At 49.4% G+C, this 20,020-nt stretch overlaps 1 protein-coding gene across 1 annotated transcript in view; it reads right to left on the minus strand.

Moving 5' to 3' along the window:
* The window catches only part of LOC119097511 (neurogenic locus notch homolog protein 4), a gene marked incomplete in the record, with an annotated part of 165,174 nt that extends 147,547 nt beyond the window's left edge, over nt 1–17,627 (minus strand). Inside the window, 3 exon segments of the mRNA XM_037220543.1 lie at nt 2,719–2,793; nt 2,948–3,031; nt 17,534–17,627. Coding sequence (XP_037076438.1) covers nt 2,719–2,793; nt 2,948–3,031; nt 17,534–17,627 — 253 coding nt within the window.
* Between the last annotated feature and the right edge of the window lie 2,393 nt (nt 17,628–20,020).

Consider the following 20,020-nt stretch of genomic DNA (forward strand, 5'->3'; position numbering starts at 1 on the left):
CAGCTTTTGCAAAATCATTCAAACATGCTTTGTATATATTTGGAGACGCCAATGCCAGCGAGGGCTGTATCCACGGTGCTAGCAATGAATCACGTCCAGTATGAACTTAAAATACTGTTGATTAGATAAGGGACTGGTGTGCCACAGCAGCACAAAATTCCCAAGCGGGCACCTTGCCCCGATTGATTCCAGCTGGTGGACAGTTTCCTGGCTCACGTTTGAAAGCTGTAGCGGCAGATGCGACAGACTGGCAACTGACAGACAGACTCATTTGGTTTGAGCCTAAATCGAGCTTAGCATTCTTTGATACAGACAGGACTTCTAATAGATTTGACTCTAATACGGGACTCATTCGAGAGAGTGGATGCCGGCCCCTCGTTTTTTTTGTGTTGTTTTTTGCTAGTTTTTGGGTGGGTAAACAGTCTTAACCATCCTTGATATTTTTGACAAATGCATGTCATCGACATTTTTATATTTTCAGTGAATATCCCTGCAACGCATTGCATTTCAATTTGGGGTGCATGGCACCCCCGGAACAGTTCTAAGGGCCCTTATGGAAAAGATGCTCTGGTGAAATTTGGCGATCATGCCAAGATAGTGATCTCCGGCATATTGCGAACTGCCTTACATTTCAAGGAAAACTTGACGCGCCCAGTGGGAAAGACATCTGCAACATGGGGTGTGGTTATTGAAATGTAAAAAACGGGGACGATAGAGGACGGTTCCAGGGCTCGGAAACTGGAAAGTAGTTCTGCTAAACCAGTGCAAAGGAAGAGAGAATCAAACGCATGTCATCACTGCGGCGCTACGAATTGACAAGTAGGAAGTTATTCGTATTTGGAGGGAGAGGAAACTTGCCATGACCGTGCTGCCAAATCCGCAGCCGGGCACCACACCTGCCAGAGGCCACGAACAACGGTGACCTAAGTATGGGGCAAGCGCCAACTGGAGTCGCTGCCCGTATACCTACATGTTGCAGACTCGTGTATTACCCTCCGGACGGGACGAGGAAAAGCTGGGCTGCGGGGGTGCGTCAAAATAGTCGACGTGGCGGTTATACAGTTCACAGAACACGAGTGAAAATAACTGGCGCTTGAAAATCGGCGGTGTTCTGCTCAGTGTCATGGCACACGATGCTCGCAATGTGAATCGACTAAATCAGCATAAGTGAAGTTTTTTTACGGTGTCCCTATTATTGTTCACGGCAGACCGAAGTTGCGAGGTGTTCTACGGGCAATTGCCATTGTGGGTCCTGGAATGACCTCAGGGCACTTCGTCCCACCTCGCCAATGGTGTCATTCTTAGACTTAGCCAGCTATATGGGTATATTAATAGCTTCGCAAAGATGAAAAGCTTGATGTTCGTGTCAAATACGGATGACCCTATTGACACTAACTCGCAGATTGGCAATAGGGGACAGTCGACAGCATTACACAAAGCTGCAGGCAGCGAAGAGGACTAGGTTGCCATTTCTCTTTTCATCTATTCAAAGCGGGTTCGGAGAAGCGAACACTTTGGTCATGTATGCAAATTAGCAACTGGCAAAAAATTATCCAAACTCCTCATTTACCCTCACATTTAACCGCCTGACCTATTTGTAAGCAAATCGCTGTCCTCAGAGTTGATCCCGAATCTAACAGCACAGTCCCGTGAAGGGTTTGAAACTCCCAATACCGAAGCCTAAACGGAGCTGTTTCTGAGAGGCGCCCCCTTACCGGTCCAGCCAGTAGCGCTACCGGCCTTGTGCATACTGAACACGTTGATCACTGCAAGGAAGGCGAGCACCGGAAATCTGGCAGGCCCCTCAGCCAATAAACCGCCCCCATCAAGAATATGAGTCTGACAAGCGGACGACCCGCTCGGGCCCCAAGTTCCCTGCATTCATCGCAGCCGTGACCTTTCATTCCGTCCTGCTAGTGAAGCTCCAACTTGGCCTCTCACTCGGAGCGGCCGCTGTGGGTGCCGCAGGGCTCGGCTCCGGCGGCGGCCCCGTCCGTCACACCGACACGCAGCACCAGAGCAGCGTGGCCCGGCGCCTGACTCGGAGCGGCCGCTGTGGGTGCCGCAGGACTCGGCTCCGGCGGCGGCCCGTCCGCCACCACCGACACGCAGCACCAGAGCAGTGTGGCCCGGCGCCTGATTCGGAGCGGCCGCTGTGGGTGCCGCAGGGCTCGGCTCCGGCGGCGGCCCTGTCCGTCCACCACCGACACGCGGCACCAGAGCGTCCTGGCCCGGGGCCGCGCTCGTCAACGGGCACATTCGGACTGCATTCCTGGGCGTCTGGACTTATGTGCGTCCATGCAGAAGGGCAGTCAAGCTTGGCGACTTTCCCACGAGCTGGCCGTCTAAATGGTTACGGCGGCGATTGTGGTGTGCTGGGCACCACGGTAGGTCTCCTAGCGCCACCACACAGGGGCTAGACGTCACAGCTGATTGACATACCGGTCGTGGATGGTTTTCTTGCAACCGTGGGTAGGTGCGATGTCAGGCCTGTTGACACTAGCAGCCTCAAAGAAAACGCCGTGAGGACGTCTGTTTTACAGCGTGCGGAATGTGCCATGATAAAAAACACCAAATCGTGAATGACGTTTAGGGGGGTCCTACTCCATGGGGTCACGAATGGGGTCATACTCAATGCCGGTAATGCAACGTTGAATGAACTGGCATATCAGCAAAATTCAAATAGCCAAAAACTGAGCTGTAACTCACTGGGAATACAGACGGGGCCGGACGGACGATCCTCGCAGCGCTCGTCAGCCGTGCAAGGCACCTTCTTGTTGTAGCACTTCTCAACTGGAAACACGCGAATAATATAAATCCTGTGTTTTGAATGCAGGCGTGTATCCACATGGTCAAAAGCTGGAATACGTTCATACCGAAGATGTAGCGTTGACTTGATTGGCATATCACAATATTTCAGTCAGCCAGAAACTAAGCCGTTACTCACTGGGAATACAGACGGGACCGGACGGACGATCCTCGCAGCGCTCGTCAGCCTTGCAGGGCACCTTCTTGTTGTAGCACTTCTCAACTGGAAGCACCCGAATAATGTAACACGTGCGTTTTGTATGCAGACGTGGATCAACGTTGTACACAGCTATAACGTGCCATTCTGATAATGCAGCGTTAAGTGGTTGGTAAATTGACGAGCTTCTGAACAGGAAACATTTGTATAACACAAGTGATGCGTTTTGCGTGCATGGCTGCACACTTATTGTACATAGCTAGAACGCAGCATGTCAATCATGTGATAAAGTAGTTGGCATATCACAACATTTCAATCAGCCAAGAACTAAGCAGTGACTCACCGGGAATGCAGATGGGGCCGAAAGGACCATTCTCGCAGCGCTCGTCAGCCGTGCAGGGCACCTTCTTGTTGTAGCACTTCTCATCTGGAAGTACCCAAATAATATAACTCGTGTGTGTTGTATATAGAAGTGCATCAGCGTCATGCACCGCTTTTATACGGCCGTGCAGAGAATGGGATATTTCAACAGTCATCACTGGAGTGTCCTTGAAATAAGGAAAACTTAGAGATGAGTAGAAGAGACACCAATGCATAAAACTCTCATCTTCAGGCTTCAGGCCATTACGATCAATGCATCATTGGATACGGTCCGAGTTCTGACGCCATGACAACACAGGTTCGTAAAAAGGCGGGAAGCCGTACAAATGACCCGCATCCTATCTTGTTAATTATGAGCACTTGATTGTGCGAGCATCGTATTGTTAGTTTAGAGCTGTCAGTGCTAGAACCGGGTTTCAGCTCCTGCAGTTTCTAGCAGCTGATCATATATCGTGTGTCAGGAACAGTATATCCGCGATGCGGCGAGAACAGTCCTGGTCTGCCCAACGACCTCAGCCGGCCAGCAGGTTTCTTACGTCTCGAGGCGAAGGATTTTATGACAACCGCCGAACATATGAGCTGGATGGTGGATAAGGGGGGTATATGATTGCGGTTCGGTGCGGAATGCGTGTGGAATGTGCCATAACATAAAACGCCACATCGTGGCTGACGTATAGTCCCGAAGGACTCGTAACGCATTGTTGCTGACACATCTGTGCGTTTCACACTTCTATCGTGTATCCGACATGCAGCCAGAGAGAACAGTAAGGAGAGCTCTGTCGAGCCATGAAATGCTGCGGCGCCATTACTTATCACCGAGAGAGCGTATTTAGGGCGGCTCAGGACCCAACAGCCTACATTCCGGTCCATGAGACGACTATCCGGCGCTGGACCGAAATCTGACGCCCTAGCGCAATGGAGCCTGGCGCGGAGCGCAAGCCTGCTCCGGCGGCCTGCTCGCCTCGTATCCCATGGTAGGCCTCAGGCGTGCCAAACACCAGCTTATCCTTGACATTGGCGTGACACATCGCAGACAGGATTATAACATGCCGCTGCTAAATCCGAGTTTCCCTGAAATAGCTGTGCGCAGTGGGCTACCATTTTTAGCTGCCAACTAATCTCGTCTTGCCTCAGCTTGGCACTGCGTCCGACATCTCCGCACGCCGCTTAAGCGGCGTTGAAACCACATCACTCACGTCTTTAATAAGACATACGCAGTCGTAAACCGGACCTCCATTCATCTGCACTGCGAGAGCCACGCCACCAACCAAGGTCCTGACCGGATGCACGCCACAGAGGCTGTGAGGAGCTCAAGAAAACCGCCTGAGACTCGGCCGGGCGCATAGTTCACGGCGCGTTTCATGTGACGGTGGGGGCAGGCCAGGGGACGGCAGCCAAATGCTGTTGGCTAAGCCCGTACTCCGAATCTTGGACCCAACAGCAGTTGCATCATCGAGATGAACGACCACGGCTGTGATGCAAAGCTCAGTCGGTAGCTCGGTCGGCGAGCGGCTGGCTTTCTCGGCGACGAGGAAGGCTATCTGCATCGGACGGAGGAGAAATAAGCTCTTCGGTGGAATACAGACTAACTTGTCAAAACAGACGAGACAATCAAGATCGATCCAGACAGCCGCTGTCTTCACGCAGCCTGGCCATATGGCATTTAAACGGGCGTTGAAGGGCATGAACAATGAGAGGCGGGATTTAGACCACGTTACCGTGAAACGTTAGTGGATAACGCAGCGGTGGATTGCGAATGATGGCAGCAAGATACCATACATTACAGCGGTGAAGAAATATGACAAAACCGTGCACGATCATCCCGTCACATTTTCTGCGATAAGTCAGGGAGAGCCCACGGCCATGTCGGCGGACTACAAAGTCCACTGCAATGTCGAAACAAAGCACGCCGGCTAGTGGCGCATGTTTGCCATGCTGCATCTCAAATACGTCGCTTTTTCCTCTGATACAGCTCTTGCCGCACTGTCACCCTCCAACCTCAGAAGTCTGAAGAAAGACGGACTTCAATAACTTCTTGGACCACGCGCTAAAGTGTAGAACGAGCGTACTCTTCATGCGTATTCCACGTGCATTCTTGACGTAATTGCGGCCCATGTCGGTCTGTCGGTGGACCATGGCCTTCAAAACGCGTGGCTAAGAAGGGTCTCTTGCATGTAGAGTTCAGAGTTCAGTCGCCTCCTACCTCCCCTGGGGAGGCAAAGGTCAGTAATGGGTGATTTAAAAAAAATTGCCCCGCTTATGGTGTCCAATGGCACGGACAGGTACAGCGTCCCTCAAAAGCTGAAAAGCGATCCGCATAACGGTCCAACTTTTTCAGGCCAATATCCAGCAATTAATGGTTTCAGGGATGCGAGATATTTTAGTGAGTGCATTTGGTTCTTTCTTTTGGAAAACACGCACTCAAAGCACACATAAGAACCACTTTTAAGATTATCAATAGCTTAAGGAGAATTAAAGTTTCTTTTCAACCTTTGAGTCGTTTAACTTTGCACTTTTCGGACTATCAGGTTTGGTTTGTACGGTGGAGTTCACGGTAATTTCAGCTTTGCGGTAGACAATTGCGAGCTGCAGGAGGTCCCTGTGAGGACTCACTCCCGGCAGAGGACCCCAGCTACCTGTAGTTTTGCCTCACCATTATCCACTTCTCTTCAATCCGAACTGGTCGCTATCGGTTGAAAGGACTCTAATGCAGACCAAACGAAAAGACAGGCACAGCTGGATCGGACCGTCGAATCAAGCGTTGGCTTCCTAACGTGCTCATGACTGTTTTGCCAGCTGCTCCGCAACATAGAGGTTGGTTGTGTAACCGGTGCACCCTATTTTTGATGCTATTTTTTCCTGTTTTTCATTTTTTCATGTTATTTTAGCCGTACATCCCACTTTTCCCAGCCCAGTAGAAGAAAACAAGTCTCATCTGTATTTGTATGGAAAGATATGAGACTATGGGACTGAAGCTTGGCAAATGTGTGTCAGTTTGGTTCTTTGGTGAGAGATACCATTTATCAGTCAGGCGAAATCACTTAAAAAATGTGGTGATGGAACAGCATGGAACCTGAGCTGATACCTGAAAAGATAACGTGGGTTGAATTTGGACAGGGCTCCCCGATTGGCTTGTCAAGCATGACGAAAGCCAATCCTGATAGATGTCTTTTGCAGCACGAGATCCACCCCAAATGTCTGGTCCGTCATTGGGCGACGGTTCCGTCATGCGCTCGTTGATCGGCACCAGAATTACAGATGGCCGGGTGGTCATCGGACGACACTGTGGCCAGCCAGCGTGTGCTGGGTCACACCTGATCGGTCAGAGGCTCGTTACCTGCTACCGCAGCCAGGACACGCTGGCTACCGCAGCCGCGCCACACAGCACCAGAATTACAGATGGCCGGGTGGTAATCGGACGACGCTTTGGCCAGCCAGCGTGTCCTGAGTTCCGCCTGGTCGGTTACCGGCTACCGCAGCCGTTACGTTAGTGCCATGGGATTAATCTGTTCACTGGTCGGACTGGGGCTGCTGCAGCGTGTCGTGCCCGCAGTCGTGGGCTATCCAGCCATGCGCATCGCCATACAAGCGCAAACGGTGATGCAATAGTATTGGCATGTTTTCACGAGCATTATATCGACATATGGTGTCACATTGCGACGGATGATTTTGAAAATGCTTTGGTAGTTGTAGAAAAGCATTTATCCACATATTTTTTTATCTTCCATATTTCCAAACATCGATATTTTTCATGGCCATGGCTCGTCTGCCTGGTAAAACGTCTCCACAAGACTTGTACTCAAATTTCAGAACGACCAGCACCTACTGCGGCTGTTATTGTCTTACTAATGGCGTGTGAAGTCGCTGAGCGCGGGACGTAGGCCTGTATATCTAGTGCCCAGACTGCCATAATTGCGTGAAAGACAACCATCTATATGTATCTGGAAATGTTCAACGATACTTGCCGGATAGCGTGTGCTTAACCTTTTCTTTAGTACTCTTACTTGCACTTTTCTACTTGAAATTTCAAGTGGAACACTCTATTCTGATACAAAATCGAATCCCTTGAAACGAGCATCTGTCGTCAACCACAGACACCTAGGGTGACAACGCATATGTGCCTATATTAGCTGCGATATTACCTTTCAAACTGGTGTTGTTGGCTGTTGCCTTGAACGATTTGCACATGTATTTGCAAGCCTGCAGCCGGCGCGACCATACTGTCCGTTGCTGTAGATGCACCCATCGCCATGCGCTATGGTTCGAGGACTGTGAAACACGGGGTGTGGTTAGAGGACATCGGGTAGGACGCAGCACTCAAGTGATATTCCGCCCAGCACATACGGACGAGCTAACTTAACATGACCGGACACATCTGCGTCCTGACTGGTATGGCCATGCGCGTCGGCCGGGTAGTGCGCTTTGCTTGTTTTATGCATCCTCTAGCTCATTTGGAAAGTTTATTTGTACCATCCACTGAATCCCTGCCGAATCTGCGCTTGTTTATTCAAAGCGGAAATAGCCAACGCATAGGAAGGGTGTTTCGGGCTCATAATTGTTGGCGTTATGCTCACAAATCTTATGCGTTTTCACATATACACCAAGGTCATGATCATGTTGTTAATTTCGGTGACGGTAACAATAGCCCCAGTCGCATTAACGCTAGGCTTTCGGCGCCTATTCAATCGTAAAAAACAAGATCTGCGCCGCAGGAAGTGAGGTATTCAGTAGTCCTGCGTTACCTTGACTACTGGCCTGTGAGTCTGCACATCGCGTGAATGTTAGCCTTCAAAGTGGCGTCATCTGAATGCCAAGATCGTCGGATGTTTCTCCACATAAACCATTTTGAATTACTCGACCTCCCATTTTGCGACCAGTATCAGATGGTGTTATGCTGTGCGATGTCATTTATTGCAAGCTTGCGGCACGATTACACGGGTGTTGGAATATGGTTTAAGCTGTGGGACAGCGGATATCCCAGATCGATCTCTGCAGGCGATCCCCATCGCCGCTGCGTTGTGGGCCTCTTAAGCTATGCATGAGACCTTGACTGACCGATAGCTCACTGCCATGCGGAGATGCGATGCACGCTGAGCATGTGGTCGTTGTTGGCTCGGTGTCCGGTTGCAGCCATGCGGAGCGCCCGCCGCTTCAGCGGCGTGAAGCGCATGGTGAGGGATACGGGGCCGACCCGCAACGCCCGTATTTGGCAGCGATAAATCACGCTGGTAATCAGCACCGACAGCAAAACTCTGTGGTCGGACGTGGAAGATTACTCTTTGTCGATCTTATAACAAGCTTATTATCCAGCCCGGTCTGGTATCGGAACATCTCAGCTATGTATTTCCATAAGAGCCTGGAGGCCAGTGCGTACACGGAACATGCGGGCATCGTTATCCAGGGGGATGATATAAGATCCACCTAGTCAGACCACGTCAGTGGACTTACTCGGACTCGGTATGAAACAGTGTATCCTGCCAGTTGAGCTGTTTATATATTTACGGAATGACAAAGACGAGGTATTTGTAATAAGGACAAACTAATTGTCCCGATTATCGTTTTCGGCTGATGTATTTCTACGTGCACAATGTTTCGATCAATTATAATCTGGCCGTCGCCGAGCGCTATTGTGTCCTGGCGGTGTCCGACGTTCTGGCATGTACGCATCATATCCCAATCTTTCTCCCTGGTTGGCATTCGAACCGAGGTCGTGTGTTTACGAGCCGAGCGCGTTACCAGTGTGCTAGCCGAAGGGAACTCCGCGGCTAGTAAGCTCAGGTCATACGTTTGGGTTTTCTGTAAAGCTGAGCTCTATTGACGAACAACAAGCTAGCAAGCATGTTTCCCTTGCTTGGCCCTACGTTGCTCTGTATGCTTGCGTTGCTCTACTTCTTTTTGATCCTAAGGCAGGCAGTGTCTCAGGATCGTCGGCTTTGGGTGCAAAAGCCCCATGAGGAGGAATTTTTCACTTCTTTCTCCCATATTTTATGCGAATTTTTCGCTCCTCCCTGACATTGTCTAATCGCAATACCCAACCCATATTTCCCTTTCCAAGGATTTAAGATGTCATACAAAACCACTCACTTGATACCAAGGAGCAAATGCAAGCCTCTACGGAACCTGGACACCTATAGCTATATCCTGCCTCACCTACATCTGAACAATGTCTATGTATGCACGTAGAAAGGGCACCAGGTACTATCAAGCCCGAGAGCCCCAGTGACTCCAGCCCCTCGCATGCACCAAGTTTGGTTCGTTTATAAAATGCATCACAATCGGCAGTTGTGTGCCTACTTCAAGGTTTCCACGCATCCCCAATTTTTTGGTCTCACCGCGCAAGTACCACACCGTCAAAACAAAGCCTGGTACGAATAGCAGCATAGCCTGGTAGAGAACTTGACTCCACGCATTTATTTTACCCTAAGCGGCTTGAACACTAAATTGCGTCACTCCCGAAATGCAGGAGTGACAAATTTAAGAAATGTATTCTGAATGAAATTCAAAAGCTAAAATCACCATTATAACACTCATTTTCACACTGTTTTAGTCAAATCAGCGAATAACGAAATTTTGCCAAAAAAAAGCATCATTCTATTTTAATTCACTTACTTTTGTTTTCTTGGTATCATACAAGTGTGGCACAACTCCGTGTTTCTTACCTTTCTGATTGCCTTTAAAGATACAGTCTATGGCTTAGAATGTTGAAAAATTTGTCTACGAAATGCTCCAACTGCAAACTTGCACGTATTTCATACAGAAATTGGATTAATTCGCCTGCCGCTCAAGAATGTTTGATTTGTACCCAAGAGTAAACAATTCGAGGGAATGAAAGAGACAATTTGAGGCACGGAAAGTATTCCTACCGCCATTTTTGCCCTGTTTAAACCTCGGTTACCTGTCTTTTTGGTTTATGGCGGTGCTCACTAATGATAACTATAAGCTGTTCCAGTTTTGCTATCTCACCGCGTTACATTATCCTGACGTACATGGCTTTGGGACAGACCTGACGTATCTGATACAGAAATGTATTATAGCAAAATTCTGCCCTCTGGAACTATTTATCATGCACATCTCCCCTTACTTGTTTCGCACTTTAACCTTGTCTGGTGGTGGGTATGGTTGATATTTATATTTTGCGGGTGGGTTGGATGACCCCGTCTGTCAGCAAACCATACAAAAGGTGCCTGTCGTTTTATTTGGGGAGCAGAGAAAAGTCCACCCTTAAAAAAAACAGCAAGTCTCCTGTGGAGCAAGTAACTGCGTACCTTACCTGCTTTTAGCACATGATTTGTAAGCCAGATTTAGGCATTTTCTGTTTTAATCCAATCGGTTTTTTCATAAGAAACATTCTGATGCCACAAGACATGCAGGTAATGTACTTTATTCCATACTCTTGATTATTTGTCCCAAATTTCTGGCAGTGGTTTCTCATGGCTGCTTTAATCAGATGTTGTCCATATCTGCCAAGGTTTGCTGACTTCCAAATGACTGTGCTGTATACCTGCGCCATGTTTTTAACACATATATTTTCTAAGCTACATAGTAATTATAAGATGAGGCAAATATCAGCATGTAGCAAATAGTCAGACCATCTCATTCAAAATGTGAAGCCAACATTTCAAGCTTTGTCATTGAATATGAACAAACAAGCTTAAATAGATGCCTTTGCTGCAGTTGAAAAGGCAAGCGGCAAAACTGGTGCGGTCATCTAAAAGTTATGTCACTTTTGGAGAAGAGAGATTGATTTGTGGAGCATACCCACTATTGCCTTTGACAGAGCTTAACCATGACAATCAGAATAAGTTGTTCAATGTAATCTTAAGTGTTTTGATTTGGGTGTTGTCAACTTTGCCTGGTGTCAACAAGCTGACACAAATGAACTGAACAAAAATAAAAGTGAAACCAGGCAAAAATAAGCTTTAACTTGTGTTTATCACAAGTGCTGATGTCAACAGATAGGTGAGGTAAGTTAAGATGATGTTCAACATATGCGACATTTGCCGCCTCCGTAGTCTTGGGGAAAGATGCTGGACTCGTAATCCAGCGGCACTGGGTACGAGTCCCAGAGTGGGCGCATTGTTTGACCCGACTGAAACGGAAAGGCCAGCTGGCAACTGGCCAACGAGGCTCAACCCAGACCCGAGGCGGCCGTGTCGCAGCATTGTGCGGCACGTAAAACCCTCCGCATTCCTGTCCGGCGAAAGGGAGGAGGCAAAATTAGCTGTTGAACTGGACGGCACGCTTGGGTGGTGGGTTCGGGGTACACGCAACAAGCCATGCTTAGCAGGTACTCTGAATCCGAAATCCCCCATACAAACAATTCGGGATAAATTTATAAAAACATATGGGCTACTCTAAGTTAGGTTAAGTTGGTTATTTGAGAATACAAGTTGAACCCAGCGAAAGATAACCTTTCCAATTTTTTATCACAAGTGCTGCTGTCAATAGATAGGCGAGGTGAGTTGAGATGATGTTGAATATATGGGATACTCTATGTTAAGTTGGTTAGTTGCATGGCAAGTCGCAAAAGGAATTGTGCAAGAACCGGTGACTCATAAATGCTGCCGTGATACAAACAGGTAAGACATGATGAAATGAGGCGAAGCCTCTTTAAGATAGGCTTAGTTGGGCTACTTTCATGAAAATAAGCATTGGTATTTTATCAGAAACGGTGGTGTAATGATTGTTTTCCCTGATGTCATGTTAACATAAGCCGGGAGCATGTGTTTTATGTCTGATGCGGTGATGGCTGATGTGCAGGAGTTCAAGCTTTGTTTTGTTTGAATGCCTTATGCTTGTTGAATGTTTTGTCGTTGTTTTGTTCTGGAATTCCTTTGCATTGTTTTGTGTTAAAAAATGATGTGGAAGGAAAGCGCAAAGTGCATCAAGTTATTGGTGTTACATAGTTGTTGATGCTCATCACACTGTTATGACATTGTTATGCTATAATGTATTCTGTTTCACTTTAATGACCAAAGATTTGAATTTTCAGGTTAATGATATTACGTCCACGCCAACTTGAAAAGCATATCTTTGCTTGCTGAAGCATCTCTCACTGGCCCATAAGTTTCATATTTTGTAAATTGAATTTTTCGCCCCAGTACCTTCATTTTGCGGTGGAAATTTTCACTCCCGCCCTAGTTAAAAAGCGATTCTATCTCACTGAAGGCAGGTGGCCGGTAGGTGGTCAGGAATTTCAAAAATGGACACGCCTCCCCCGATTTCGAAACACTTGCTCTGTCTAGTTGGCTCCGCATTAGGCCAGGCTTACTTTTATGTCAATATTTTATTAATAACATAGTTTATTAGCGTTATACTAACTTCAACTGCACTTCCAACACTCGTTGACTTTGAGAAAAATAATATCTCCTAGCTACATCGTTTGGTAGTCCGCGAGCACGAGCGTTGGCAGGAGAGAACACTCGATGTGAATGGTTGTCGAATTTACTGATGGCTTGTCGTAATAGATATGATTCGTGCAAATCGCATTCACTTATTCCAACGCCGTAAAGGCAATTTTGTTATGCTAATTCTTATGGTGTAAGCATTGCGGAAAAACACACTCTATGTGCTTTAAAACGGAGTCAAATCGTCAATAAATGAACGCACCGAATGCACACCACTGATTGGCTCCCACAGTCGCGACGCAATGTGTCGGTATGGATCAGCCGTGGAGACTTGACCAGCGCGCTTCATGCGTTTTGTAGGATAGGTTCGACGCGCGCTATGCGCTGGGATGGTGTCGAGGGCATTAAAGGTCTTCTTGAGGTTGATGGCGGAGTGGCCGTGCCCGAGGTAATGCGTGGCGTAACATGCTTATCTGTGCTAACCTTTGTTAATTAGCTTTACAGTCTTAACGGTGCGACAACCGCGTTCGTTACAGTCTTAACGGTGCGACAACCGCGTTCGTTACAGTCTTAACGGTGCGACAACCGCGTTCGTTAATCGCGTTCAACCACGCGTTCGTTAATCGCGCTTTCGTGGTCATGGGTTTATAGGACTTTCCAGCTCTGCTCATGATGTTCGCCATTATACATGTCTAGAAATCCGATTTGACCTCGTATGATGGTTTTCCTGTTGTAATATTTCCTCCAGGAAAGGGCGGTTTCGTTCAATACGACTACGTTGCCTGCCCCGGCCACTTTCAAACCATTCCTTGTTACCAGTTCATTCTTTGACTGCGCATCTCGGAAGAACTGTACCCAATCGAATAGGGTCTTGTTTGCAGCGACTGGCCACATTCCTTTCTTCGCAAACATGGGTGATGTGAATTTGCCCAAGCCCTTTAAGGTTCAATGGCTGGCTCTTTAATGGAGTATTTCACATTTGCTTGGGTTTTTTAGCTGACATAGTCATCTTAAGCATTGCTCAGTGCAGTTCACAGCCTTGCCCTTCATAAGACCCGAACCCCTTTATCTCCTTAGCTATACGCTCGCGGAGACAGACTACTTTGCGCAGACTATTGCAAGGTCAATGAAGCATCCATGGCGCCATGATAACGTTATCCAGATCCTGTCATTTCATAAACCATGCGACGATCAAGGCCAAGAAAAATGTTAATCTCGAGTCGTTCATGTGAGGCGTTCTTTAGTACGATTTCCACACATAACGGCCATCAGTTGGCTCTCAATCAGTGCTATACAAGGCATGATGGCGTAGTCAAACAATGACATATTGAGCAGCATATTTACACTGCGGAACATTCTCTTTAAAAGTATGGTCTAGTTTGCAGCGATGCCCTTTATCCAGTCCTTATAGAGAGCGTAAGATAGAGCCAAAATTTAGCCACTAAGAATGAAGTAATTCGATACGCATGGCAGTTGTTGCCACTGTGGTACAACAGAATTCCCTCTGAGGATTTACTACAACTCCATTTTTGGATCGTCACATCAATTCCGCTCAGCTTATGTGGCAATATTCTGCTTTAGCTGAACGCATACGGGATGGGTAAGACTAATCAATTCGTTAAAAGGCGTTGCGAAGAGCTCGTCATGTATTTAGAAGCAGTGGAGCAGCAGAATCATATTCCGACACATTAACGCCAGGTTTCCGTTTTGAGCCACACGTGTCCACAAGGTATAAGCATCAAAAAAGCTGCGCTTGGTAGCCATTTCCGTGAAAGAGCTCGGGCATTCTTCGGTGCGTTCATTAAAGAAGCAGCCTTCCTGACGTTGCGAATGGTGCCCAGTTTCCGCACGGAAAGTGTATGACGTCTTGGAGATGACGTATGTGCTGCGCCGGTAGCAGCGGCAGCGGCGGCATGCATCGAAGGACCGAACGGCTGCATCCAGCCATTAGAGAAAGATTATGTTGCAGGTAGCTCCTTTCGGTCCGGACGAATCGACACAACGCGAGTTCTTCGGACAGTATTTGTTGGCGCAGGTTTCAGGCTCTGCAGGCAGACGGAGACCGGGGTTAATCGAGTGTGGTGTGACTCACGAGCTACAGGCGCACGTCAAAATCTCCGGCTTTGAGAGCTGGTCTCTTCCCAGACACATGGAACGATCTAATCTGGTCATGTGATTGCCAGGGTGTAATCTAGGCGACAACCCCACGAGAAAGTGTCGCCTATATTAAACATCACACAGCGGCTGCCGAGCCCACGTCTCAAGAGTGCCCATCCCTCGTCTCCTTGCGCAATGTATCGCCGTGCCAAAAGCATCGCACTCGGTAGCGACAGCGCTCGCGCCAGCCTGCCATCAGCAGGGTGTGCACACTTACGAACTCCCCGCCGACAGAGAGCTCCGGAGGGTGTGTCGATGCAGTTGAGGCCTGGTCGACAAACGCGGATCTGGCACGTGTTGGGATGGCACCTGGCTCCCTTCTCGGTAACGTGGCAGTTGGTTCCTCGTGGGCAGGATATACTCTCGCAGTTTTCCACGTCTACGGAGGGTCAGTGCGTCTCGTCAAGCGGCGTCCGTCCTCGCAGCGGGGACGCAGTACGACGGGTCGTACAAGGCCTCCAGCCGCGTGATGACACCACACCCAGCACCCAGAACGCAAAATGAGCGCCCTATTTCTTGTCGGCGGTAAAATAGGCGACGAAAATCTGTCTGGCCAATATGATTGTCAAATCCTGCAGCGCATTGCTGGAGCGGCCATTCGCGCGGTGCCCGGGGTACCACCCGGGTTCCTGTGTCAATTGACATTGAAGAGTTCTGAAATATCGAGGAATCATTTCGCGACTTAACTGAACTTTTATATTACGGCACCACTCTAGCTGTGTTGAGATATATCCGGTGCGAGCACGCTCTGACATTGACCTGACGTACGTCCCCGGTCTAGCTCAGATGAGCTGATCACCACCTGACAATGATCTGGTGTGTGTCCCCGGCCCAGCTCAGGCGAGCTGATCACCACCTGGCAATGATCTGGTGTGTGTCCCCGGCCCAGCTCAGATGAGCTGATCACCACCTGACATTGGTCTGGAGTGTGTCCCCTGCCAACTCAGGTGAGCTGACCACCACCTGACATTGGTCTGGTGTGTGTCCCCGGCCCAGCTCAGATGAGCTGATCACCACCTGACATTGATCTGGTGTGTGTCCCCGGCCCAGCTCAGGTGAGCTGATCACCACCTGGCAATGATCTGGTGTGTGTCCCCGGCCCAGCTCAGGTGAGCTGATCACCACCTGACATTGGTCTGGTGTGTGTCTCCGGCCCAGCTCAGGTGAGCTGATCACCACCTGACAATTGGTTTGGTTATGTGTCCCCTGCCAGCTCAGGTGAGCTGATCACCACCTGGCAATGATCTGGGTGTGTCCCCTGGCCCAGCTCAGATGAGCTGATCACCACCGACATTGGTCTGGTGTGTGTCCCCGTCCCAGCTCAGGTGAGTCTGATCCTCAACGCATTTGTCTTCTGGTATGTGTCCCGGCCCAGGCTCAGGTGAGCTGATCACACCACCTGAGCAATTGATCTGTAGTGTGTCCCGGCCCAGTTCAGGTGAGCTGATCACCACCTGACATTAGTCTGGCGTATGTCCCCCGGTCCAGTTCAGGTGAGCTGATCACCACCTGACATTGATCTGGTATGTGTCCCGGCAGTTCAGGTTGAGCTGATCACCACCTGACATTGGTCTGGTATGTCCCGGCCCAGCTCAGGTGAGCTGATCACCACCTGACATTGGTCTGGTATGTGTCCTGGTCCAGTTCAGGTGAGCTGATCACCACCTGTTACGGTCATGGGACCGCTTACCGGGCACGCAGACCGGTCCGTCAGGAAGTTCGTTACACAGCTCTCCGGCGGCACACTTGATGTCAGCGCAGGTCTTGCGCACTGAGGATCGATCAGGAGTGATAATGTAGACGCACCAAAACGTTTACGAAGCATAGATATCGAGGAAACAGGTTCACATACGTTCGATCAGGCCTGATTCTGGTGAGACTGGCTTGATTATTCTTCAACGATTGAATTCTTTAGGATAGACAATTGTTGACAGACATGGGAAAATGCAAACAATACACCAAACTCAGAAGAAAAATATTTCTAGAATGCTCACAGTCCTGAGGAAGCAATGCAACGCAATAAGAACGGGACACATTGCTTATTGGCGCTGATCTTACCGGGCACACATCTAGGGCCGTTAGGACCGCGTTCGCATTTCTCGTCCTCCTTGCACGGCACGGGCTTGTTGGCGCACGTGACTGGTGAGACAACGATGCATCAGCGACAGGCATTAGGTCCCAACTATACAAACCAACCCATTGTACCCTCAGGGGTCTTGCGTGGGGTCTTTGGTTGCGATAGTGACAGATCATCATCTGCTCTATTTATGAGCAGAGACCCTGAAGGGCTCAGCAGGTAATGGCACTGTCATGGGAACACCAACACACTGAGCTGTGTCAAGGAAATGGGCTTTAGGGCGTGCTTACTGCACACCGGGCGATAGTCTGGGGAAAAGCAGAAACAAGGAGAAACGGCGACCAGGCGGTTTCATCACTCACTGCGAATGCAGACGGGACCGGACGGACGATCCTCGCAAATTTCGCTGGACTTGCAAGGCACCCTCTTGTTGGCGCACTTCTCATCTGAAAGTATACAAAAGTACAACTCCTGCGAATTGTGTTTAGAAGCATATCCACCCAGCACACATGTAGAATGGGGTCATACTCCATGCCGGTAATGCAACGTTGAATGAACTGGCATATCAGCAAAATTCAAATAGCCAAAAACTGAGCTGTAACTCACTGGGAATACAGACGGGGCCGGACGGACGACCCTCGCAGCGCTCGTCAGCCGTGCAAGGCACCTTCTTGTTGTAGCACTTCTCAACTGGAAACATGCGAATAATATAAATCCTGTGTTTTGAATACAGGCGTGTATCCACATGGTCAAAAGCTGGGATACGTTCATACCGAAGATGTAGCGTTGACTTAATTGGCATATCACAAGATTTGAACCAGCCAAAAACCAAGCCGTTACTTACTGGGAACACAGACGGGACCGGACGGACGATCCTCGCAGCGCTCGTCAGCCGTGCAGGGCACCCTCTTGTTGTAGCACTTCTCATCTGGAAGTAAGCCGTGCGTTTTGTATGCAGACGTGGATAAATGTTGTATACAGCTAGAACGTGCCCATTCTGATAATGCAGCGTTGAAGTGGTTCGAATATCAGCATGATTAAATCCGCCAAAATATAAGCTGTTGTTGGAAATACAGAAGGGGTCGGACGGGCAATCCCCTCAGGGCTCGTGAAGTGTGCAAGACACATTGTTATTGACGAGCTTCTGAACAGGAAACATTTGTATAACACAAGTGATGTGTTTTGCGTGCATGGCTGCACACTTATTGCACATAGCTAGAACGCAGCATGTCAATCATGTGATAAAGTAGTTGGCATATCACAACATTTCAATCAGCCAAGAACTAAGCAGTGACTCACCGGGAATGCAGATGGGGCCGAGAGGACCATTCTCGCAGCGCTCGTCAGCCGTGCAGGGCACCTTCTTGTTGTAGCACTTCTCATCTGGAAGTACCCAAATAATATAACTCGTGTGTGTTGTATATAGAAGTGCATCAGCGTCATGCACCGCTTTTATACGGCCGTGCAGAGAATGGGATATTTCAACAGTCATCACTGAGTGTCCTTGAAATAAGGAAAACTGAGCAATAAGTGTCAGAGACAATCTGAGCTTAGTGATGAGTAGAAGGAACACCAATGCTTGAAACTCTCATCTTCAGGCTTCAGGCCATTACGATCAATGCATCATTGGATACGGTCCGGGTTCTGACGCCATGACAACACAGATTCATGAAAAGGCGGGAAGCCGTACAAATGACCCGCATCCTATCTTGTTGATTATGAGCACTTGACTATGCGAACATCATATTGTTAATTTGGAGCCGTCAGCGCTAGAACCGGGTTTCAGCTCCTGCAGTTTCTAGCAGCTGATCATATATCGTATGTCAGGAACAGTATATCAGCACTGCGGCGATAACAGTCCTGGTCTGTCCGACGACCTCAGCCGGCCAGCAGGTTTCTTACGTCTCGAGGCGAAGGATTTTATGACACCGCCGAACATATGAGCTGGATGGTGGATAAGGGGGTAGATGATTGCGGTTCTGTGCCAAAGGTTGGCCGTCACGCGGCGTGGACTGCCGCCAGCTGGATAATCCGCCCGTGACTGGACTGCGGGCGGCACGGGCTGGTGCAGCGTGAAGACCGCACCAACGTCTGCCACCAGCTGGACACTCGCCCGTGACTGGACCGCGGACGGCACGGGCTGGTGCAGCGTGGAGACTGCACCAACGTCTGCCACCAGCTGGAGACTCGCCCGTGACTGGACCGCGGACGGCACGGGCTGGTGCAGCGTGGAGACCGCACCAACGTCTGCCGCGTCCTCCCGCCGGCCCAGCAAACCGCCCGAGATGCACTTCTTCCCCGGCCGCGGCAGGCATGGTTCGGCTCTTTCTGGACAAGGACATTGTGTCTGGATTGTCCGGGAATAGCTGGTAAGCGATGGTGCTGAGCTAATATGCGTTCTTGGTGGCTGGACCGGTCGAGATTGTTCTCAAAGACTGTACCGAGAAGGGCAGATTAGAGGTGCACACTTGACACCACCACCGTTTGTTTAACGCTGATAACGTCAGAATATTTCATGAACCTATCAGTCTCTTATTCCTATAAGATTTAGTCGATTTAATCTCTGCAGCGCTACAGACAGCCGAGGACCACCCAAGACTGAACCTCGCCACACTCTCTCCTTATAGAAGGACGTACCTGCATCGTCATGTTGTTGGCGGCCTAATCTTCTCCCGATCATTTACGCCACGTGCCCGATTACTGCCCATCACCGATCAGTCACAGTCCCTGGTTGCTATTATGGCAAGGCCCGCCACCATCTGCTCACATCTCCCATGATATTCCATCTCCAGGCTTGACCCTCTAGGGCTCACAGCTGGTGGTCATCTCGGCTAGCCGCCCCTGGCGGGTGCGACCAACGCCGCGCTGGGCAACCTGCCGTCGGCCACTCTGGCGGCCATGCTGGCAGTCAGACAGCCATTGCATCGCCGACTGGCATGCTTCATCGGCCCGTTTTACGCGGAGGCATTAGTCTACATTTTCAGCTTTCATCGGCAGGTGGTCTGCACGGAACTGAGCATTACAGCGCTGTGGTAGTACTGGGTTGAGGTGACCTGGCAGATACCTTGCGTTCCAGACTCGACATCTCTGCAG

This window comes from Pollicipes pollicipes, unplaced genomic scaffold (genome assembly GCF_011947565.3).
Source record: "Pollicipes pollicipes isolate AB1234 unplaced genomic scaffold, Ppol_2.1 Scaffold_4295;HRSCAF=5057_pilon_pilon_pilon, whole genome shotgun sequence".
Lineage (NCBI taxonomy): Eukaryota > Metazoa > Arthropoda > Thecostraca > Pollicipedomorpha > Pollicipedidae > Pollicipes > Pollicipes pollicipes.